At 63.1% G+C, this 22,450-nt stretch overlaps 2 protein-coding genes across 3 annotated transcripts; both read left to right on the top strand.

Moving 5' to 3' along the window:
• Positions 1 to 2,347: 2,347 nt before the first annotated feature.
• On the top strand, positions 2,348 to 3,955 carry LOC137762027 (cysteine-rich protein 1). Its single transcript, XM_068539309.1, has 5 exons — positions 2,348 to 2,476; positions 3,340 to 3,434; positions 3,507 to 3,564; positions 3,645 to 3,691; positions 3,821 to 3,955. Exons 1-4 carry the CDS (start codon positions 2,437 to 2,439, stop codon positions 3,683 to 3,685), a joined length of 234 nt encoding a protein of 77 aa, XP_068395410.1. The 5' UTR covers positions 2,348 to 2,436; the 3' UTR covers positions 3,686 to 3,691; positions 3,821 to 3,955.
• On the top strand, positions 2,486 to 16,508 carry TEDC1 (tubulin epsilon and delta complex 1). Of its 2 annotated transcripts, none has more exons than XM_068539285.1 (8): positions 2,486 to 3,264; positions 7,340 to 7,418; positions 7,725 to 7,927; positions 8,215 to 8,370; positions 9,443 to 9,541; positions 12,614 to 12,700; positions 13,185 to 13,352; positions 14,680 to 16,508. In XM_068539285.1, exons 1-8 carry the CDS (start codon positions 3,211 to 3,213, stop codon positions 15,001 to 15,003), a joined length of 1,170 nt encoding a protein of 389 aa, XP_068395386.1. In that variant the 5' UTR covers positions 2,486 to 3,210; the 3' UTR covers positions 15,004 to 16,508. The 2 variants fall into 2 exon arrangements, with proteins under 2 accessions (XP_068395386.1, XP_068395376.1); XM_068539275.1 differs by lacking the exon at positions 2,486 to 3,264 and adding an exon at positions 6,477 to 7,242.
• The last annotated feature ends 5,942 nt before the right edge of the window (positions 16,509 to 22,450 follow it).

Raw genomic sequence — 22,450 nt, 5'->3', positions numbered from 1 at the left:
CCTCGTGCACACATGCCCCCAGAGACACCCAGATGGATACGCCCACCCAGGCAGGCACTGGGACACGCACGTGCGCATCCAGGCAACCTGTCGGTCACTGCCCCCCTCCAGCTCATCATCCCGGTGGAGTTGACCTCTGCCCAGCACACCCACTTGGGGCAGCCTTCTCAGGGATCTGCAAGGTGGTGCGTGCAACACGTGTGGCCTGACGCCCGGGATCTGCTGTGACAGGCGCACACCTCCCCCAGAGTGTCCTGCCCTGTGCCCCCCCCCGCCCACCCGGTCCTCTCCATCACCAGGGGTCTTGGCCCTTCCCCCTCTCTCGCTGCTTCTGCCTGTCTGCATTTCCTGGCTGTGTCTGTGTCTCCGTGTGCCCCGTCCACCCGGCCCCCCACCCCCACCCCGTCACTCTCCTGCTTTCTCTCATGCCCACCTCGCTCTCTGGATCATGGAGCCAGGAGATGAGGGAAGCCAGGACCACTTCCTGTTCCTGGCCTGGCCTGGTGGCATCAGGCGCAGGCCAAGGAGACACCAAGGGCCGGGTGGGGGTGGTGGGGAGGTCGGGCTGGTGGCCTCGGCTCCAGAAAGCACGCTGAGGTGCCCCTGTGCCAGGCAGAGGGGGTTTTGAGTCTCCGGGCCCGGAGCAGGCTGGGCTGGCTCCACCAGTGCAGGGCAGGGCGTGCCGCCTCCTGAGGGCAGCGGGCAGCTGGGCACCGGGGCTTCCCGCCTTGTGGACCCCAGGGCTTGCACAGCTCCGGGGGGGCGCAGAACTGTGGCCTCAGAGAGGGGGTCCCAGGGAGGTGGGAGTGACTGGAGAGCGGTGTGGGGGGCCCGCCGCGGGAGTGTGGGGTCCAGCGGTCCGTCCTCCTCACCGAGGCTGGGGTGCAGCCTCCCTGACCCTTGAAGGCTGGGAGCTCTCACCCCCACCCCCACCCGGGCCTGGTGGGGGACCGTCGGGGTGGAGGCAGCCACGGCTTCCGCTCCTGGTCCCAGTGCCAGACTCGGGGGGTGGGGGGTGCTCGCGGCGGGTGGGAAGGGCAGGGCGTCACTGCGTGGGGAGGCCGGAGCTCCTGGGCCCCGTCAGAGGATGGTCTCCAGCACCCTCCGTGGGGACAGGGCCTGGACAGGCGCAGAGATGACGTTTTGTTTGGTGAGACGGGTGTGTCGAGGGGACATGAGGACGCTGGTAAATGTTCAGGGGGCAGGATGGAGAGACGGCTAGGGAGGTGGCCTGGCTGACGGTGATGGAGGAGGGCTGGCCCAGGCAGAGTCCTCCAGGGCACAGAGCACTGGGACCCCGCCCAGGCCTCCACCTCAGCCTGGACTAAGGGGCAGATGGGAGGCCGGCCAGCCGCCTCCCCTCGAGGGCCCCACCCCCTTGAGATAGATGCAGGCCTCTCCGCTGGTCCGCAGAGGCTGGCCTAGGACCCCGCAGCCCGCGAGAGAGCCCGCCCCCTAGGTCTTCCCCCATTCCTGGGGCGGGTGGGGTCCGCGGTCTCTGCCTGGCACGGGGGAGGCTCCGGGGCCGCTCCCGCTTTCCCTGGACGAAAGACTTGGACCGCTCCGCACTCGGCGCTTCCCGCAGAGATTAAAGACCCCTCCCCCGCCGGCCCCGGCATCTCCCAGACGGCCTGAGCCGGCCTGGGCGTCGCCGCACCCACTTCCCGCCACAGAACCCCCAGCCCCCGAAGCCGATGGCTGTCCCCGTGGAGGAAAGGGATGCCCCGTCTCGGAGTACCCCCTCTTCTGAATTCCCTGGGGACGTTCCCGCTGCGGCCCGATGGACTTCCAGGGGCGGGCCTGAGGTGCGGCGCGCGGAGACCGGGATCTCCCTCGGGCGTGGGGGACTGGGGCGCGGCGGGGCGGACCTCCTGGCCCCGCGCGTGATGAAGGCCGAGGGGAGTTCCTGGGGGAGGGCTACCAGGCTGAGACTCCCCTGGCAGGTGTCCCCAAACCTCCATCTGGGGAAGAGGACACGCTGGTTTGCACCTCTTTGCATTTTAGAGGCGACCGGTTCCCGCCCTGGCTCCGGCATATCTGGGGCTGGGGGTGGGGTGCTCCCTCCTGCTCTTGGGGAGTCCACTGCCCCAGATCCTGGACCCGGCGAGTCCGGAGTCCAGGGCGAGGGGCGGGGCTCCTCCGGGTGCTCCAGCCCCGCCCCTTCAGTGAGTCCCCACGGATCTCCTGCCCTGCTCGGATCACGCTCTGTCGTCGGCTAGGCCCGGGTCGTACCCCAAGGCGGGCGTGGACCAGATGACCTTTCTCGGCCTGTTGGCTTGGGTCCGAGGCCTCCGGGTCCAAGTCCAGGGCTCAGGGGGCGGGTCCCAAAGGGGCGGGGTCCCGGGGTGTTTGAAAGGCGAGGACCTGGCGCCACCCACCCAGTCCCGCGCTCCGCTCTGCTCCCGCTCCGCCACCCGCCCCGGACCCGGCGCCACCATGCCCAAGTGCCCCAAGTGCAACAAGGAGGTGTACTTCGGTGAGCGCACTCCACCCCCACCCTCCCCGGCTCGAACTGTGGGTCTCTGCGCCGCCCCACGCGGAAGCGCGGCCCGGGGTCCCCGCCGCGGGGCCGCTCAGGTGGGCCGGGGGTGCAGGGGGACCTGGGGCACCGCCTCGGGGCCACGCCTCAGCCTTGCCCGCGGCCGCCTGGAAGTGCGGGTCGGGACCCCCGCGTCGGACGGCCCTGCATCTCTGTGGCCCGCTGTCTCTCCGGGTCCCGCTTGGTCTCCCGTCTCTGAGTCTCCGCGTCTCTGGGTCTCCCGTCTCCGGGTTCCGCTCTCCAGCCTCCTCTCGCGCGCGCCCTGGGCGGGGAGCCCGAGGGGTAGGAAGGAACGCGGGGCTCTGGCCGCCCCTCCCAGCGCTAAGTAGAAACAGACGCGGAAACCGGCGTCCCGGGCGCGAGACCAGGCGCACTCAGATCCCGGGCGCCGCCTTCCTGCCTTCCAGAGGAGGGGCAGGAGGAAGTGGGAAGTCCCCCCGCCTCGCCCCTCAGGCCCCACCGCCGTCACTGGTGCAGAGGCGGAGGGCTCAACCCGGCAGCCCGCCTGCGTCCCGACCCGAGGCCCCCTCGCCTCCTCCTGCAGCCCCACCCAAGCCCTCAGGGGCGCGCTCAGGACCAGCGCCCACCCCCGCTAGTCGGGCGGGACTGGAGGTGCCCCTCTCCCCCCGTGGGGCACAGGTGCCGCTGAGACCTTGGGTGGGCCGCCGGGCATGCGTGGGCGAGGCCTTGAGCAGAGGTGGCTGGAGAAGGTGCTGTGCGACCAGGTGGGTGCGCCCCGTGTCCCTGAAGCAGGGTCTCACCTCACGGGGGTGGGGGGGGGCACGTCTGTCCCTCTGCAGCCGAGCGGGTGGCCTCCCTGGGGAAGGACTGGCATCGCCCGTGCCTGAAGTGTGAGAAATGTGGAAAGACGCTGACCTCGGGGGGTCACGCCGAGGTAGGTGGGGCCTGGAGGGAGGCCGGGGCACGGGGGAGGGGTGACAGGCCCTCACGCGCCTCTCTCCTGCAGCATGAAGGCAAGCCCTATTGCAACCACCCCTGCTACGCGGCCATGTTCGGCCCCAAAGGTATGCTCCGCGCGGCCCCCACCGGACCCTGACCGCCACAGCCCCTGGCCACCCCTAACCCGCCCACTGCTTCTCCGCAGGCTTCGGGCGCGGTGGGGCAGAGAGCCACACTTTCAAGTAAACCCAGGTACCCGCCCCCCCCATCCACCTCACCCTGCCCAGCCCAGCCAGCCCCGAGAGTGGGGTCCCCCACCCTGAGTGAGGTCCGACCACTCCCGGGGCCTGCACTCACCTCTGTCCCTGTCTCTCTGCACAGGTTTTGGAGACCCCATCCCTGGCTGCCCGCCGGGCCACTGCCCCTCTAGGCCGATGGCAGGCCCTCCCCACAGGCACACGGGGCTCCCCTGTAGACCCTCAAGCCCTCAATAAACCCGGACACTTGGAAGACCTACTTGTGTGTGCACTTCACCGGGGGAACGGTGCAGGGGGCTGCGGCTGGGGGCCCTGATGGGCACTTGCTCTTCCTGCTGCAGCCAGCCTTGCTGCCCACTGCCCTGGCGGGGACGGGGGTACTCTGCCGGGGAGCCACCCTGGACAGCCCCGCGCTCAGCCCTGCAGACGCCCCAGCCCTCCTGCAGCTCTGGGATTGGTCAGCAGGAACACGAGGCTGCAGGGTGAATCCGCTGAGCTGGTTCCGTTTTTGAGAAGCTTTGGGGAGCTGTGGTGGGGAGCCCTTGCCTGCCCTCCCCACTTCCTGCCGCTCCACCCTTGTCCCCATCCCCCATCCCCACCCTGCCGGACCGGGCCAGCCGTGCATCCACCCGGACACCACCTGCCTCATCTGCCCCCCGTGCCGTGCCCGGGGACTAGCAGGTGGCCGGCTGCCCAGTAGGGACTAGCAAGTGGCCGGCTGCCCGATGGGGCCTTTGAGGTGACGACTGGCTGGGCGGCAACGGCTAGGGGCTTTCTGAAAACTCCTGTTTCCGTTCAGGGAGCAGCTGCAGACTGGGCCACCCTCAGAGCCCTCGCCGTTCCCCCCACTGGCCACTCACACTCCGGCCCTGGCAGACGGCCACCGTCCCAGAGCTCGGCTGATCTAAGGAGCCCAGAGGGGTCATCTCAGCCTTGCATATGGCCTCAGCCCTGCCCCATGGCTTGGCTGGGGGTCCGGCAGGCCTGAGCTGGACAGGCGTGGGGGGCCCCAGGGTGGTGTGTGGGGCCACATGCGCACATGCGTGTGTGTGTGCGTGTGTGAGATTTGGGTGATTCATAGAATTCCAAGGGGTGGGAGCTGGAGTGCTTCTGGGGGCAGATGCAATTCAGCCGGGCGAGGCGGGAGCAGAGGATACTAAGTGAGGCCCGGTTTCTCAGTGGTGGGGTGTGGGGGGGGTGGAGCTGTCGTCTGGGGGCCCAGCAGCTAAGGGCTTGTGGCCAGAGCAGGCACAGAGTGGGGAGTGGGTGCACCGGAAGGTCCGCACCGAGCTGCTGGGAGGTGGCCCTGAAAAGGCAGCAGAGACCCCCGGCCCCTCCGCCACCGCGTGGCTCACAGTCTGGGTGTGGGGGGCAGACCTGGGGTGAGCGCTTAGAGCGCTGAGCCCCACCGGCAGGGTGGGTCAGCCAGGCCTCAGGCCGGGGAGGAAGACACTCCGAGCAGAAGACCCAGCAGGGGCAGAGGCCCCGAGAGGGAAAGGGCTCGTCGGGTTCCAGACCCAATGCATCAGGGGCCATGTCGGGCGAAGGCTCCAGGGCGCTATGGCAGGCCTTAGCAGCATGGCCTCTTGAGCTGTGGAGACAGAAGGCAGGGCCAGACTGGAGGCCTGTGCTGGTCCCAGCCCCAGCTCAGGAGGGGACTGGAGGGGACTGAAGGTGGGGTGAGGGGCAGACAGCAATGCCCCCGTGCCCGTGGGGGAGGAGGGCTCTCGGGAGGTAAGCTGCCCTGGCGCTTGTCGGGTGGCCACTGAAACAGCCTCCTGGGGTGGGGGTGCCCGGGTCAGAGGCCAAGTTCTGGAGAAGGGGTTAGTTCTGGGGGGACACAGGGAGTGAGCAGCTGCTGTGCCTGAGACGGCGGGGGGCTGGTGCGGTGGGCGGGTGGGGCAGGCAAAGGTGAGGACCAGGCGGAAGGTGGGGGGGTCAGGCGTGACCGCACTTCCTGTGGGCTTGGTGAGGGCTGGAGGGGGGCTTGTCTGGGGAGCACTTGAGATCCAGGGAGGCCTGCTTCCTTTCTCTTCATCACTTATCTCTTTCCCTTCTCCTCTCCCTCCCTCACTCTGTCCTCTTTACAGCTTTATTGGGGTATAATTTCATACCATAAAACTCACCTATGCACATTCGATGCTTTTAAACCAGTTCCCAGAGTTCTGCAACCGTCACCACAATCCAGTTCTAAAACCATTCTCCTTAACCACAGAAATTCCCTCATGCCCATCTGCCGCCACTCCCCAGTCCTGGTCTCTTTCCAGGCCACCACTGACCTGCTTCCTGTCTCTGTACACTTGCTTTTCTGGACACTTCCTATAGATGAAAGGCACCTACAACATAGTGTTCTGCATCTGCCCTCCTCTGTGTCTGCGCTTCCCGGCACTTTGACCCCTATCAGTGGTGCCGAGAGGGTTCCGTCCTAGGGCTGACTGCCCAGCTGGCGGCCTTTTGGGTTGTTTCGGTTTGGCTGTTATGAACAGAGCTGCCTTGAACGTCCGTGAGTGGGAACACGAGTCCTCACAGGTTCCGGGCACTGGCATTGTGGGGTCGTCTGGTAGACTTAAGTCTAGCTCTGAAAGAACCGCCAAACTGCTTTCCAAAGTGGCCGTGCGGATACTCCTTCGAAGGCTGTCTCTTCAATGGCAGGAAGGAGAGGCTGAAGGTGCAGGGCAGAGGGAGGCCGGGGTGGGGTGGGGTGGGGATGGGGGTAGGGGGTAACGGGGGCTAGCCGTACAGACGATGGACTGGACGGGGAGGGGCCAGGCGGGGTATGCAGGCGTAGGTTTGAAGGGGGAGAGAGTCACCGGCCGTTCGGGAGGAGCACCTGCCCGCGCGCTGCGGGGTTGAGCCGTCGGGGTACGTCCCCCGGTACCCGGGCGCTGGCCCCTGCGTCTCCGGCCTGATACGCGCTGCGGGGTCCCAGAGCTTCCGTAGGCCAGAGAGGGCTTCCGGAGGCGGAGGGTCGCTCCCGCGTGTCGGTGGCGCCTCCCGGCCGCAGGGGGCACCCTGAGCGCCGCCGCTGACCCTCCGGAGGTTGCTAGGCTGCCATTTGGTGCAAGGGGCTGATTGGTGGGGTCCGGACAAGGCGAGTGTCAGGTGTCGCCGCGATTGAGTCGTGGAGGGCGGACCCCGCGAGGCTCTCAACGCCGATTGGCCCCCGACGCACCGGAAATGCCTCCGCACCGGACAGAAAGGACAGCACTCAAACTCCGGGGGCAACGCTCATTGGGCAGGAGCTAGAGGCGTGTCTCAGCCTACTCGGTGGTTGGGCGCGGGCCCAGCAGAGGCGGCACCTGAACGGTGACTGGGCGCCGGGACGCAGCTCTCGCGGGGATTGGACGCGGGGACGCGGCGGAGGCGGCGGCGGCGCGCAATCCGAGGAAGGCGGGTGGAGGCTGCATGGGGCGGCGGCGTCGCCGGGTGGACCCGGCGGACGCGGCCCGGGCCCTGCCCGAGGCCATCGCCGCGTTGAGTCAGACGCTGCCCGCCGGACCCAGCCCCGAGACCTTCCGCCGCGCCAAGTTCGACCGTCCGGAGGCGGTGAGGCCAGCAGGGCAGGCGGCCGGGGCCAGTAGGGCTCCGGGAGGACGCAGGGACGCCGCCAGCCCCGCTGACCGTCGCTCTTTGATCCTCGCAGGCCCCAGCGTTCTGGCGGCTGCTCTTCTGCGTGCTCTCGCCGCAGCTGCCCGACGGCGCCTCGGCCCCATTCTCCCCGGGTAAGCCCCGCCTTCCTGTAAGGCCCGCCTGGTAAGGCTCTGGCCCCGCCCACCCAGAGAGCCCCGCCCACTGCACGACCCGTGAGACAGCCCTCCATAAGGCTCCGCCCGCTGCCCCGCCTCCCCGATGAGACACACCCCCCCCGTGTGAGCCCCGCCCCTTCCCGCCTCCAGGTTAGGTCCCAATGCCCCTGCTAGTCCCTTCCAAGCATGGTCTCTGCTCTGCGTCCCGCGGGGGTCCCTTAGGAGTCTGGGTAGTGTCACCTCCAGTGGGTGTCCCCCCTGAGCTGGCGTCTCCTACCGCAGAGGCCCAGGTCCGCTCTGTGAAGTTGGCGCTGCGCACCCAGGGCTACCCTAGGCGGGCCCTGGCACAGCTCCCGGACGACGGCTCCCAGGGCGGCCGCGAGCTGCTGCTGGCCCTGGCCTGGCTCCTGGCCCGCGAGCCCCTGCCCGAGCGGCTGCTGGCCCAGAACCGCGTGCAGCTGGGCGACGAGATGCACGTGTGCGAGGTGGGTGAGGGATGAGTGTGAGCCGCGCCCAGCCCGGGCGGGAATCCTGGGTGGGCACCGGACCGGCGGAGTCAGCCCTGTGGGGGTCAGTGTTGCTGCCCCGAATGCCCGGGTGAGCACCCGGAGGCAGGTCAGGGCCGGGGGCGTGCCCACAGGCTCTTTACCCACCTCTTCCTGGCACCTCCGGGATCTCTTGACTCTCACTCCCAGGGTCTTCCTTTCTCTTTCCCCTTCGTGGTCTCTGCCTGGGGTGTGGGAGCAGTGCGTGACCCTTGCCCCCTCCCCAGTGCGAGGCCCTGGCCAGCCCTGGCCCTCCTGCCCCCAGTGTGGAAGCAGACGGCTGTGTGGACATCCGCCACCTGCAGTGGCTGATGGGAAAGCTGCGGTTCCGGTGGCGAAACCTGATGGCCAGTCAGCAGGAGCAGTGCGCCCTCCTGGGCAAGGTAGTGCCACGCGTGCGTTGTCCACCCAGGGGCAGTTGTCCTCTGCTGTAGAGGCCTGTCCAGCATTCCCATCTCAGGCTGGGGCCCAGCCTTTGGCTGAATGTGGGCGGCCTTCCCAGGCCTGGCTGGGGGCTGACCTGTTGGGCACAGCCTGGGGTGGCCCAGAGCCTGACCCTAGGGCTCCAGGTTGTCCAGGAGGGGGCCTAGAGCAGGTGTTGCTGGACATCTATGGGGCAGGGAATCAGGGGGGCGGGGAACCTGCAGGGTCAACCTTCCTGTCCCCAGAACTCCCCAGAAGCTTCAGACTCTGTCACTGAGCACCAGAGTGGGCCCTGGGGAGCCACTGCTGCCTGAACACGAGTTGGCGAGGAAGGCATGCCCTTCCACCGCATCCTGGGTGTGGGCTCACGGGCGGTGGGCAGCTCCTGCGGGCTTCCGGAAGGCTGGTAGGGCTCAGCTGTGGGGGGCACTGGTGTCCCCACAGGTCCAGTGCATGGTCTGAGCTGAGCGGTGGCTGGGCAGGTGGCCCAGGGCTCGCACCAGCGCAGGGCTCTCTGGTGCTAGAACCCCCCGCCTTGCGCTCTGCCCCTGGGAGAGGGTCTTTTGCTCAGCTAGCGTTTCCTGGGACCCCTCACTGCCTCTTGTCTGGGCTCCAGCTGCTCCTCTGTGTGGGACATGCCCACCAGTTAACCCCCCTGCTGCCTTCAGGCCTCACCTTGCTGGGGTGCCCTCCCTGTGTCTGTGTCCCTGCCACTGGCCTCACTGAACCACTGAGCCTGTCCAGAGGCTGTTTCTGCCACCACATGGGCCTGGCACTTGATGAGCTGCAGGGGAAGCAAGGGCGCCCCACTCTACCTATACTGCACCCCTGGGAGCTGGGTGGGGTGCTCCTCCGTCTGCATGGGCCTCCTGGTGGGTACTGGGCCCCGGGCCAACCTCCCAGCAGTGCTGGCTACTCTCCTGGGCCCGACCCTCTCTGAACCCTGTTTCCTTGTCTGTAAGGTCCTTGCCTAGCGCTGTCGGGGGGGAGGCACCCACCTTCTCAGCCTGGCGTCTGCACTGCCTGTTTCAGATCCACTCATATACCCGTGGCTGCCACAGCGACCGCAGCCTTGGCCACCTGTCTGTTACCGAAACGGAGCTGCTCAGAGACCCGGAGGGTGGCCGGCAGGTGAGGGCTGGTGGGACCAAGGTGGGCGTGGCCCAAGGTGAGAAGGAGCCTGGGAGGGTGGGGGACCCAGACAGCAGACCAGCTTTGAGCTGTGGGTGTTAGCCAAGCTCACCCTCTTTTTAAAAAAATATTTATTTATTTATTTATTTATGGCCGCGTTGGGTCTTTGCTGCTGCATGCAGGCTTTCTTTCTCTAGTTGTGGCGAGCGGGGGCTGGCTACTCTTCGTTGCGGTGCGCGGGCTTCTCATTTCAATGGCTTCTCTTGCTGCGGAGCATGGGCTCTAGGCACGCGGGCTCAGTAGTTGTGGCACGCGGGCTCAGTAGTTGTGGCACACGGGCTCAGTAGTTGTGGCTTGCAGGGTCCAGAGCGCAGGCTCAGTAGTCGTGGCGCACGGGCTTAGTTGCTCTGCAGCATGTGGGGTCTTCCCGCACCAGGGCTCGAACCCGTGTCCCCTGCGTTGGCAGGTGGATTCTTAACCACTGCGCCACCAGGAAGTTCCTGTTTGTTTGTTTTTTTTTAAATATTTATTTTATTCATTTGGCTGTGCTGGGTCTTAGTTGCAGCATGTGAGATCTTTGTTGTGGCGTGCAGGATCTTCATTGCGGCATGCGGATCCTTAGTTGCGGCATGTGGACTCTTTAGTTGCAGCACGCGGGATCTAGTTCCCCGACAAGGGATTGAGCCTGGGCCCCCTGCTTTGGGAGCGCAGAGTCTTACCCACTGGACCACCAGGGAAGTCCCCAAGCTCACCCCCTTGCCTAAGTAGGAGACACGTGCAACCTCAGGGCCTCTCTTGCCCCCTGGAGCAGCCAGTGCTGCTGTGTGTGTGTGCACGTGGCTGGGTACACTTTGGGCCGTGGGAAGAGTACAGGTGTCTGGGCCGGGCTGGCAGCCAGCCGAGGGGGGGCCACTGGAATTAAGGAAGACTGCTCAAGGGTCCGAGCTGATGGTGTGGGTGCCTTGAGCCTCGGCGTGTGTCACCTGTTGATGGGGGAGGTGGGGGTTGGCGCTGCCCCACACTCTGCTGACCTTCTTTTCAGGAGCCCCCATCCATCATCACTGTTTCCTTCCCTTGGGCTCACCTGGCCAGTGGGTCCTTGGACAGGCCCAAGGCTGGCCATTACTTGAGTGCTGGGCTCTGGCTCGTCCAGAGTGTGAGGCTGGCAGTGCCTTGTCCTGGAGCACTTGGCTGGGTAGGAGGGCTGAGGCTCAGGGCAGGCCCAGCAGATCCCAGCTGTAGAGCTGCATGCTCCTAGGGGGTCTGCATCCCCATTGTGGGGTCAGGGCGACCACCTGGGGATGTCTTCCTGGCCCTTGGTGCCTGCCCAGCCTGCGTTCCTGGCTGGTGCCTGGCTGGCTTTACCTGGGCAAGGCTGTGCTTGGCCCTGAAGGTGCTGAGGCAGCATCTGGGCGTACTGAGATGCCCTGTCCCCTTTCAGGGGTGACTCAGCGAGGCCCTGGCCCCCTGCCCCTGGTCCCCTCCCTGGTCTGAGCCAGAGCAGAGGCTGTGCCAGCTCCAGCCCGGTGCTGCCTGGGACCCCAGCCTCTGTTGGGGGCCTGGGCGGGTACGGCTCCCTTCCTCCTGGAGGGTGGTGCATGTTGGTGCCACAGGATTGAAAACGGCGTGGCCAGGTGGATGGGGAGCTGGTGGCAGCCTGGACCAGCCGACCTGAAGGGGCTGCACTCTTGGGATGGGTCCCAGAAGCTTCTGGAATGACCTCTTGTTGCCGTGTCAGTGGCCAGGCATGCTGTGGAGTGGCGGGGTAGCATCCTTGGTTACTTGCTGGCCCTGTAGTCTTCTTATATTGTGGCTTGGGGCGCGGGGGTGTGGACACCCTCTGGGACTGTTCTTGGGAACTGAGTAAGCTGCTCTTCTCACTGGCCAGCAGATGTGTGTAGGGGGTGTGTGTGTGTGTGTGTGCCTGTGTGTGTGTGTGTGTGTGTGTGTGTGTGTGTGTGGTGTGGGCATGTGGGCTCCACCCTCCCATGTCCGCAGCCCTCCCCCAGACCACAGGGCGATTCTCACCGCAGGCCTGCCTTCACCCTGCTCCACTGGCCATGGGCTGGGCCCTTGGCCTGGTGTTCAAGGCCACCCCCATCTCGCCCCCTGGCCCGGGAGCCCCTTGTCCAGCTATGTGCATCCCCTGGTTGCCTGGCAGGCACGCTGGTGTGCGTGGCACGGGCACCAGCCTCTGTGAATGGAGGCCTGGCAGGGCTCTTGTCCGCCGACAGGGCAGCTGCCGGCTCTGGCCGTTTGTCCCGGCCCCAGAGCACACTCCTGGGCTCCCTTCTAGGAGGAGCGGTGCCGGAGGCTGAGTCACTGTGCTGGCTGCTGTGTTCAGAGAGGAGCACAGCGGCTGCCGGCCTGGGCCATCCCAGTGGGGCCCATCTGTCTCTCCGCAGATTGCCGTGGGCCCTTGGGGTGGACCGTGCCTGGCCTTGCCCCTGTCTGGCTTCCCGAGGCCGCAGTGGCCTCGGCAGGTGGGGCGGGAGCATGTGCCCGTGCACTGGACTGCGGGGTCTGCAGGTGCGGGGCTGTTTGGGCCGTGCCTGCAGGGCGGGGCCGGGGGGCTGCGCGGCTGTGTTCTCCACCCTGGTCCCCGGCCTGTCCTCCGTCGCCTCCAAGCTGGGCGCCGCGCAGCCTCTGCCCTGCCTTCGGGCTCCAGGGGACTACGGAGAGAGATTCCCAGAACCCGCCAGTCTCCCCGATCCGGGGCCCTCCCCGTATGCCCGAAGCCTCCGGGGTGCAGCCCTCAGTCAGCGGGGGATGTGGGGGGGAGTCCCAAGTGAGGGGGCACCAGGACTCAGCCCCCGACCCTGCGGGACCCACGCTTGTGGGGGGCCTGGGGGATCACTGGTGTGGTCAGAGGCCTGGTAGCCTTGGCCTGCTTGTGCTGGAGGTGCGGCTGCCCTGCCGTGCTGTGCCCTGCAGGGAGGTGGCTCAGCCCGCGGGTGGGCCGGGTGAGCCCGGTGGGCCGAGGCGACTGAGCCAGAGATGGTGGGCGGGGTGGGCAGGGTCCTGGGAGCACTGGGTTCTCTGACTCTGCGGCCTTAATGGTTTGCATTGCAGCTGCTGCGGAGGCTGCAGAGGGAGAACGCACGGCTGCAGGCGGCCCTCGAGTGGCGGCGCCGGGAGCTGGTCTTCTGGCAGTGGATGGTCAGGAAGCGTGCCACCCACCTCCTGACCCTCCCCTCCCCTCCCCTCCCCTCCCCTCCCCTCCCCTCCCCTCCCCTGGTCTGACCGAAGCAGCCCTGAGGTGGTGGTGGGGTCTTCCCATTTTCCAGACAGGAAGAGAAGTCTCAGGGAAGCCCCCCACACCCAGCCCTGAAGCCGGTTTCACACCCAGGCCTGTGGGTTTTGTGTGTGTGTCTCTTTCCAGATGTCTGTCTGTCCCATCACCACCCTTCCCAGCTCCTGGGGAGGCCCAGACTTCTCAGGGGCCTTGGCCTTCCGGAAGCCTGGCCTTTGTGCCTCCCTGGCATCCAGGCCCACCGGGGTGAGGGCCACTGTCCAGCTCGCGCTGCGACCCGAGGGCGGGAAGTGACCCTGGGCCTCTGTCCCTCCCGGCTGGGGAGCTGGGCCTCTGGTTGTGAGGCCCGGGCCTGCCGCCCACCCTCTCACTTGGGGTCCCTCTCTGCAGGACACGGTCCTGGGCGCCTGCCCCCCTGAGGCCTCACAGCCCACGTTTCTGCCCAGGATCCCCACGCCAGGGGCTGGAGCGTTGGAGCCCCTGGTGCGGGAGCTGCAGGCCCTGCAGGGAGAGCTGCGAGAGGCGGTGGAGGCCCGGCGGGCGGCCTGGGAGGCCGGGGTGAGGACTTGGGGCCCTGGCCCGGGCTGTGCTCGACAGGGGGCTCCCACGGGGGGACTTGCACCTTTTGGTCTGCTTGGAAGAGGGGTGGGCTCACCTGCCAGACTCCACCGCCGCCCCACCCTGGCCACCCTGATGGAGGTCTGTTCGTTTTCCCAGGGCAGTTTTGGTGTCGTCCCTGCTGGCTTCCGCTCACACCCTGTGGCCTTTTGAACCTGCTGGTGGACATGCCCCAACCCCACCTGGGCGCCACCCTCCTCTCTCCATGAGCAGGCCTGGGCGAGCGCCGGGTTTGTGGCTGTGAACAGTGGGCCACGCGTGCTGCATTGATTTCCTTTTTCTGAAGCATCGTAGAGCAAACTGCAGGCGTGGTTTTCCCCTCAGATACCCCTGGGGAGCACGGGTGTTTCCTGGGGGCCTGCAGCGTGGCTCGTTCAGGCCCTGCACGGCCGTGTCCCCTCCGGCTGGGCCAAGCTGGAGCCCCCTGCCCTCTTGGGCAGTGACAGCGGAAGCATCGGTGACGTTTGCAGGCAGTTTCTCAAAAGAAGTGGGGCTGGTGCTTGTCCGGGCTCAGGGCTCTTCGTGCTTCCTTGTTGCGAACCACGGAGCAGTGCCCACTGAGGGTCGGGGTCAGGGGCAGGGCAGTTCCCTGGGGACACCGAGGGCACAGCCTCTTGGCGCTCCCTGCTGCCTGCAGGGTCTCTGGGATGGGCCTGCCCTGCCGGCCAGAGGTGTCCTCACCAGGTCGTGTCCTCGGCCTGGCGTCCCCTTAGCCTGGCGTCCCCTTGGGTCAGGGCCACCCCATGCCACCCCTCTGCGAGGGTGGTGGGAGAGTGGGAAGCCGATAGAGCAGAGGACATGCTGACCCCGCCTGGAGTGGTGGGTGGGATTGGGGGTGGGTGCCCCGAGGGTCTGCACTCTGGGCTCTGAGCCGACCCTGCAGGACTTGGCCTGCTGGGGGCAGCCAGGCCCACTCCCCCTGCAATGCCGCGGTGAAAGAGCTGGGCCTGCAGCTGGGTGGTCCTGAGGGCTCAGGCCCTGCAGGGCTGTCGGGGGTGATCGGGCTGCTGGCCCTGTCCCCGGGGCCCCAGGGCCTCTGGCTTAGGGCTCAGATGCTCGGTGAGGGTGACGGAGCCTGGAGGGGCCAGGCCTTAGGGCTGGCGCTGGAGTCGGTCCCCCGTTCCTGGGAGCAATGGGCTCTGGGCACTGGGAGGGGCCGCAGGACTGCTGGGGGCTGGGCTCAGGGCTCGGGGAGAGCCGAGGGCCCTGAGCCGGGGTCCTGGTGAGACTGGTCACCCTCGGCTCACTTGCCGTGTCCCCTGTGCAGGTTGGAGGCCGTGGGCCCGAGTGGAGCGCCGCGAGGACGGCCTTGCGGGAGGCCGTGGGGCAGGACCTGGCAGCTCTGCGGCGGGCCTGCGAGCGAGGCGGCAGCCTGGCCCAGCCCCACGGGCCCCGCCGGCTGGTGAGGACTGAGGCTGGGGCGCCCGGGGGCCCAGGCCTGCGGGCCCCTGAGGTGATTGAGGCGCTGAGGAGCCGGGAGGCCCGCCTGGAGGTGGTGCTGCGCCGGCTCCAGGGCCAGTGTCGACAGGAGCTGGCCAGGCTGGTGGGAGCCCTGCCCGGCCTCGTCTGGATCCTGCCACCGGGACGCTGACGCTCCCTTCTCCAGGGGGCACCCCCCCCCACCCCCCCACCCCTCAGCCTGGCTGGGCCTTGGAGGGGCAGATTCCAGGCCGGGTAGCTGCAGGGGTGACACAGACACAGCACCGGTGGTACAGGCACGCTGGGCCCCGGGCCCTGGGCCCCGGGTCCCCACTTGGGGCAGTACCCAGCCCCGCGGCCTGCAGTGCTGGGGGCAGGCCCATTGTGGTGGCCGTGGGCATTCAGGATCTGGAGAAGACCCGGAAATAAATTGTGGAGGCCTTCTTGCAGGGCTGAGGCTCCAGCTGTCCCTCCGCCACCCGTCCAGGTCTCTGTCTGGTGAGGCGGTGCTCCCCCTCAGGCCCAGGGCGAGGGGGGGTCCCTGGGCAGTGGTGGCTGAGGCTGGGCTGGTCCAGGGCTGCCCAGGTGCTGGACGGACAGGCATGGCCTGCAGCACAGGGTGGGCGTCAGGGCCCCGGGGGATGCAGTGTCCTGGATGCGCCCTTGGAGCCCTCATCCTGGGCTCCCTTTGTACACCCCACCTGGGCCACGCCTGTGCCTGGTGTGCGTGTGGGTGTGTGTGCGTGTCTGTGTTGGGCAGGGACGCCTGATGGGAACCTTGGGTGGCGGGGACTCTGCTCTGTTCCTGGGGGTGGTGCCCGCGGGGGGAGGGGGAGGCCACTGTGGACAGAGCGGGCTTTGTTCCCGAGACTGCTCCGGGAGCGGGGCTCCGCCCTGACAAAGAGCCATCTGTGTCCGGAGGATGTGCCCCCAGCCTGCCAGAGCAGGCCCCTCTCCTTCCCAGGAGGCTTGGCTTCTTGGCACCTGCCCCGTCCCCCTCCCGCCAGCGGACATGGCCTCAGCCCGGCCTCCCTTGCCGGGCTCCCCTCTCCCCCAGGGTGCTCCACCCTGACCTGCTGCCGGCCAGCTTAGGCCCCAGGGCCCAGCCACAACGCCTTCGCATTGGCCTTTGCTGTCCGCCTGGGGAGTGCTGGCTCATGCCCAGGGGCACCGGCTCCTCTGGGCCATTCTGGACCTCCTTTGTCTCGGGTTGGGGCACACCTGTGGCGCCTCTGCACTGGCCTCGGGAGCACTGACCAGACCGGGGGGCGAGCCAGCTCCCCCTTCAGGAGTGCCCCCCTGACCCTCTCCTCACAGGCTGGCCCTAGAGAGCCTCTGGCCCGAGCCCCTCCCTCCAAGGCCTGGCCCCCCTTCTCCTAGCCCCTCTATGGGCTCCCTGCTTGCTCCAGTCGGGTCCAGGGCACACGGGACTTAGGCCCGCGCCTGCGGCCCTCGCGTGTTTAGAGGCACTTCTGGACCCCCTGCTGCCGTCCTCCTGACTGCCCCACGGGGCAAGTCCACTGAAAACTCCCTGCCTTCTGTGGACTCCCTGAAGCCGGGATGGCCACTGGCCCTCAGGAACTTAAGTTTTAGAAACTCAAATGTCAACTCTGCGTTACGGAGCTGTCACTTCTCAGACTGATCTGTAGATTCAGTACAATTCAATCAAAACCACAAGCGTGTCTGTGTGTCTGTGGGACCTGGGCTGGTGATTCTGAAACACGAGGTGGAACCCGCCCGAGAGGCCAAGCTGGGGGGGGGAGTGGAGCCGTCCGCGATGACCCCGCAAGGCAGGAGCTTTCCAAGGCTGCAGGGAGCAGGCGTGGGCCCTGGGGTTTGGCTCCTACTGTTGCCGTGGTAAGTTAGCGCTTGTAAGTTAGTGGCTCACGGCCCTGATCCTGCCGTTCTGTGGGGCTGAGGTCTGGTGGGCAGGCAGGAGGCCCCGGGGAGAATCCACTGTGGACCTCGGGCCTCACACGAGCTGTCATCTCCTCAACACTCCCCAGCCCTGCGGCCACTGCAGTCCCCTTCTGCATGTGACATGACAGGTTCACAGGCCTGACCCCAGGGCTCAGACCCTGCCCACCAACCCCAGACCCACGGGACAGACGGGGTGTGGGGCAGCGTGGGCCCACGTGTGCACTGGAGGCTGGCCTGGCTGCATGTGTGAGGACTGCACGCTGGGGCTGCAGGGTTCCCCACCGACCCACAGACACAGCCCTGCAGGAGGTGAGGATGCCACGCTCCCCTCTGGAGTGGCTTCCTAAGACCACAGTAAGTCACTGCATCAAGACTAGAAACTTGTTCATTAAAAGACACTGTAAAGACAGTGGAAAGGCAAGCCTGAGCAAGCGGGAGAGTGTATCGCAACACCTGTAGCCCGTAAAGAACTGGTGTGGAGCAGATAGGACCGTCAGCGCAGGGGCAGACACTGCAGAGAAGAGGAAACAGGAAATCAGATAAGTCAAGATGTTCGCCTTCGCTGTAGCCAGGGACGTGCAGGTGCCCTGTGTGGCCGCAGGTGGGTGGGGCACCGGGAAGGGGGTGGGGCTGGATTCGAACTACCCCCCCCCGCCCCCCCCCGGGAAGCACACGGGCACGTCTTGTGAGAGGCCCCCCCCCCACCCCGGAATCGCGGGGGCAGGAGCGGATGTGGGAGGTCTCTGCCGTCCGCCAAGGGGAGTGGGTGAGGGAGTGACGGGGACGGCCGGCTGGCCACACTGCAGCGGCCTCCTGGGATCCGGAGTCAAAAACTCTCAGAGTCTTCTAGAAAACACAGGCATGTCGCAGAAGACGACACACAAGGAGATCTTAAAAAAGCAAAACAGCCACGACTGGGGTAGGGAAGGGATTCTCATCTGTGGGTAAGCTTGGGACAGCGGGGCTGCCTCGCGGGGCTTTGTGGTTCTGGGTTTATTAACGGTTCCCACTCGCCCCCAGGGCACCTGTCCTTTGGGTGTGTCAACCGTGAGGTCAGAAATCGAGGAGCCAGTCCAGGTGCCTTCCCACGGCCAGACGGCTCTGCCTCCTGTGCTCGGGCTCTTGTTCTGTCACCTCCACCTTCACGGTCCTTTTGGTGCCCTACCCCACTACCCACCTGCCGGCCTCCCTCTCCCTTGTCCTTGTCTGCATTGGTCGACCTTGGCTTGACCTTGGCTTGGGGGGCGTGGCTGGCTGGTCAGGACTGAGGCCCCCCGGGCCCAGCTGCAGCCTGAGGGGTATTCCCCGGGGCCTGCTGAAGTTCAGGTTTGGGTGGGCAGAAGCATCTCTCAGCGGCATTTAGGAGACAATCCCTGTTGGCGGGGCACCGTTGACGACCTTGGTCCATAGGCCCCGGCACCCGTGTCCTTGCCTGTGGGTGTGGCTGGTGGCCATGAAGTCGTGCCTCTGGAGCTCCGGGGCCCCCAACTGGGTCCTGGGTGCTGAGAGCGGCTGGGCGCCGGCCTCTCTGTCCTTCTTGGCCGAGCTGGGCTGTTCCTCCTCTCATCCATCAGCCAGGATTCCCGAGGTGCCCAACGTGTGCCAGCCCCGGGGCTGGGGGCAGGGTCTGGGGGAGAGCAAACACCATAAACGAATATGCATCAGGGGGCGATGGCCCTGGCCGTGCGGGGTCAGGGCGCGAGGTGACAGAGGGTGGTGGTCAGAGGAGGCCTGCCCAGACGGTAAAGGAGGGGAGGAGAGGGTGCTGAGTGGCCCACCCAGGAGGGTGGTCCAGGCAAAGGAAATGGGGTGCTTGTGCGGGGGCTGCATGGGGGGAGTCTGGGAGGGGGTAGGACATGAGCTCAGAGGTGGGGTCGCAGAGGGGCAGGGGCTGCAGGCTTTTGTGCCCCAGGTCAGGATTTCGGAGTTTCTTCTGAGCGGGGTCAGGGCACCGTTCAGGGCCAGGTCCTGTCTTCGTTCCAAAAGGCCCCGTCTGCCCCTGGCGGGAGAGCTTCTGGGGTTCAGCGAGAAGGCGGGTGAGGGGTGTTGGGCTGGGGCCTGGTGGACTCTGGTAGATTTGGGGCCTGGGATCTGTTGCTCTCTTGGCTGTGGGGCTTGTGAGCTGGTGGCTCCTCTTTTAAGTTGTTTTTCTTCTTACCATCTTTATTTACAATTCCCAAGTTTTTTCCTTCCCTTTTAGGGACAATTTTTTAAAATTGTGGTAAAAAACACATAACATTAAGTTTGCCATCTTAACCATTTTTTAAAAATTGAAATACAGTTGATTTACAATACTGTGTTAGTTTTGGGTATACAGCAAAGTGATTCACATATATATATATATATATATATATATATATTTTTTTTTTTTTTTTCAGATTCTTTTCCATTATAGGTTATTACAACGTATTGAATATAGTGCCCTGTGCTATACAGTAAATCCTTGTTGCCTTTTATCTAGACTGGGGTGGTCATTTCATGGTTAAATAAATTTGTCAAACGCAAAAAAAAAAAATCCTTGTTATCTATTTTATGTACAGTAGACTGTATCTATGAATCCCATACTCCTAATTTATCCTTCCCCACCCCCTTTCCCCTTTGGTAACCGTAAGTTTGTTTCCTATGTCTGTGAGTCTGTTTCTGTTTTGTAAATAAATTCATCTGTATTATTTTTTAGATTCCACATATAAATGATATCGTGTAATATTTCTCTTTGTCTGACTTACGTCACTTAGTATGATGATCTCTAGTTGCATCCATGTTCCTGAAAATGGCATGATTTCATTCTTTTTTCTGCCATCTTAGCCATTTTTAAGTGTACAGTTCAACAGTGTTAAGATAGTTACACAGTTGTGCTACAGATCTCCAGAACTTCTTACATCTTGCAGCACAGAAACTCTGTCCCCACTAAACACTAATTCCCCCTCCCCCAGCCCCGGGCCCCCACCATCCTTTCTGTTTCTGTGAATCTGACCTTCTAGGGACCTCATATGAGTGGACTCACACAGGATCTGTCCTTTTGTGACTGCCTTATTTCACTCAGCGTAAAGTCCTCGAGGTTCGTCCATGTTGTAGCAGGCGTCAGGATTTCCTGCCTTTTTAAGGCTGAGTAATATTCCATTTATGGATAGACCTCGATAGGCTTACCCCCCTCAGCTTTCAGTGGACATTTGGGTTGCTTGCAGCTCTTGGCTGTTGTGAAGAACGCTACGATGAACGTGGGTGTGCAGGCGTTCCTCTCTTTAGTTTAGTTTTAGAGGCTCTCTGGGTCATCAAGAGCCGGGCATGGCTTGATGGAGACAGCCGTGCAGCCCGCAGAGCCCCTGGGAGGTGAGCCAGGGGCAGGGACCAGATGGGGCACCCTGGCTTGTCTCCCTTGGGAGGAAGGTAGCAGTGACTGTTAGCTCCCCCTAAAGTTGTTTCTTGGGTCTGATTGTTTTGGCAGCTAGCATTGCCCTAACTCACTGTTCCTGCACTTTCTCAGCTCATGGCGCTTGCAATGGCTCAGTAATTTTTTTCACAGCACCTCTTGGTCCAAAGAAATACCTAACACTTCCGTGTATTGTGGCCAAAGAGCTTAATAAGTATTTAGGTACTAACAACTTAGTAGCAGTTTAGAAAACAAACCCAAAACCCCAAACGAACCAACAACACATAAATTGAAAAAAACCTTAATTCTTAGAAACTACGATTACTTATTAATAGGATATCTGAAACTGTTAAGACTCTACACACCTTTTCAAACCTTAATCAGATTGGACACTGCCACCTGCATTACCTGATCCATGTGGATTTTTGCCTGGTGTTTGCTTTTTTATTTCAGCAACTGCTGTTTAACCAGCTTTGCAAAGAGATATCTTAGAAAGGAAAGCAGTGCGATCCAATATGGAAACTCTGAGTTCAGTCGAATTATTCACAACGTGTCTGGCATGCTCTGTATCCCGTGTTTCCCTCAAAAATGAAAAATACCCTGTAGTGGCCCTGAGAATTCACTGTAGCACCCTGGGGTGCCTCAGCACACAGTTTGGGAACTGTGGCCCTAATCAACTCAAGTCTTTGTGTTTCCCTACTCTGTTTCTTTCCACTTTGTATTATGTTTTATTGTATTTTGTTTATTTTACTTTATATTTTTTTGTCGAGTGGCTTGTGGGATCTTAGTTCCCTGACCAGGGATTGAACCCGTGCCCTCAGGAGTGAAAGTCTGGAGTCCTAACCACTGGACCGCCAGGGAATTCCCTGTATTGTATTTTTAAAGCTCCATCCTCGACGCTGTGTGTACAGCTCTTCACTGCTTCTGCCCAGCGGATAAGGTCCCAGATTCACTACATTTACCATTTCCTACACGTGGACACCCTGGCTGCCTCACAAAAGCCCCTGCTCTTGGGTGGACCTGTGGGAGCCGGGCTTTGGGGTGCACACCTGGAGCAGACCAGTGAGTTCTCCAGTTGGTCGGCTGGATGTTCCAGTCCACGGTCCCACCAGTTCCTACATCCTCGGTCCCTGTGACCCTCCCTCAGCATGTCCTAGCTTCTGCAGGTTTGCCAGTTGAATAGGCATTAAGTGGTCTCCCAGTTTACTTGACATTTGTCTGATCATTGAATTTGACCATCTTTTCATGCACTTGCTTAGTTTTGGGGCCTTCCTCTTCTGCAACTGGCTGGTCACATCCTTTAATCGTTGGTGTTTGGGGGCTGCTGACTTTCAAAAATTGCTTTGCAGAAGTTCCTTGAAAATTCGAGATATGAATCCTTCATTGGTTTTACATATTATAAATATCTTCTGCATTCAGTCATCTGTCTAAAAATTTGCTCGTGGTTTCCCTTTGTTGAATAGAAAATTTAAAGTTTGTTTTAATTGAATTCATCATGTTTTTGCCTCTTGCTTTTTACAATTAACATTTGAAGACGTGCTTCCCTCTCTTGTATCATATTCTCCTACATTTCCTTCCGTCAGAGTCCCCCTCTGTGTGTGGCGTCAGGCAGGAATCCAGGTCTCTTCCATGTGGTGAGCCAGTTTCCAACACCGTCTACACACAGACGTATCCTGTCCTCGTTGATCTGGGCCTTCTCCATATTCAGCTCCCGTCCATCCTGACCTCCCTTCTGTTCCACTGGTCAGTTCATGTACCAATACTACGCTGCTTTTATCACCGTGTGTTTCATCAGGGTCCAACCACAGGAGCAGAACCGGTAGGGGTTCTATATGAAGAGATTTATTGCCTACTGTTGCTGGTGTAGAAAGATACTGTGATGATGGTAGTTTCATTTTGGCCGTCTTGCTAACGCTTACCAATCCGAGGTGGTGATCCTGATTCTCAGTCTTCAGGGGCATGTGGCTGAGGTTCTCCATTAAGTACGGTGCTTGCTGTGCCCTTTTGGTATATAACTTTTTATAGCTTTTTTTTTTTAAAGATTTATTTATTATTTATTTATCTTATTTTTATTTTTGGCTTGTTGGGTCTTAGCTGCGGCATGCAGGGTCTTTCGTTGTGGCGTGCAGGCTCTTTGTTGCCGTGCGTGGGTTTCTCTCTTCTCTAGTTGTGGTGCGCAGGCTCCAGGGCGCATGGGCTCTGTAGTTTGTGGCACGCGGGCTCTAGTTGAGGCGCGCGAGCTCAGTAGTTGTGACGCGCAGGCTTAGTTGCCTCCCGGCACGTGGGATCCTAGTTCCCTGACCAGGGATTGAACCCACGTCCCCTGCAT

This window comes from Eschrichtius robustus, chromosome 1 (assembly GCF_028021215.1).
Source record: "Eschrichtius robustus isolate mEscRob2 chromosome 1, mEscRob2.pri, whole genome shotgun sequence".
Taxonomy (NCBI): Eukaryota; Metazoa; Chordata; class Mammalia; order Artiodactyla; family Eschrichtiidae; genus Eschrichtius; species Eschrichtius robustus.
This window is presented reverse-complemented; position numbering and strand designations above follow the sequence as displayed.

Bases quoted from the DNA above. Each gene is read 5' to 3' on its own strand.
- LOC137762027 (XM_068539309.1), top strand. From the start codon at position 2,437: ATGCCCAAGTGCCCCAAGTGCAACAAGGAGGTGTACTTCG. The intron at 3,435-3,506 runs GTAGGTGGGGCC...TCTCTCCTGCAG, and splicing joins CCTCGGGGGGTCACGCCGAG to CATGAAGGCAAGCCCTATTG. The intron at 3,565-3,644 runs GTATGCTCCGCG...GCTTCTCCGCAG, and splicing joins GGCCATGTTCGGCCCCAAAG to GCTTCGGGCGCGGTGGGGCA.
- TEDC1 (XM_068539275.1), top strand. From the start codon at position 7,102: ATGGGGCGGCGGCGTCGCCGGGTGGACCCGGCGGACGCGGCCCGGGCC. The intron at 7,243-7,339 runs GTGAGGCCAGCA...TGATCCTCGCAG, and splicing joins AGTTCGACCGTCCGGAGGCG to GCCCCAGCGTTCTGGCGGCT. The intron at 12,701-13,184 runs GTCAGGAAGCGT...CCCTCTCTGCAG, and splicing joins TGGTCTTCTGGCAGTGGATG to GACACGGTCCTGGGCGCCTG.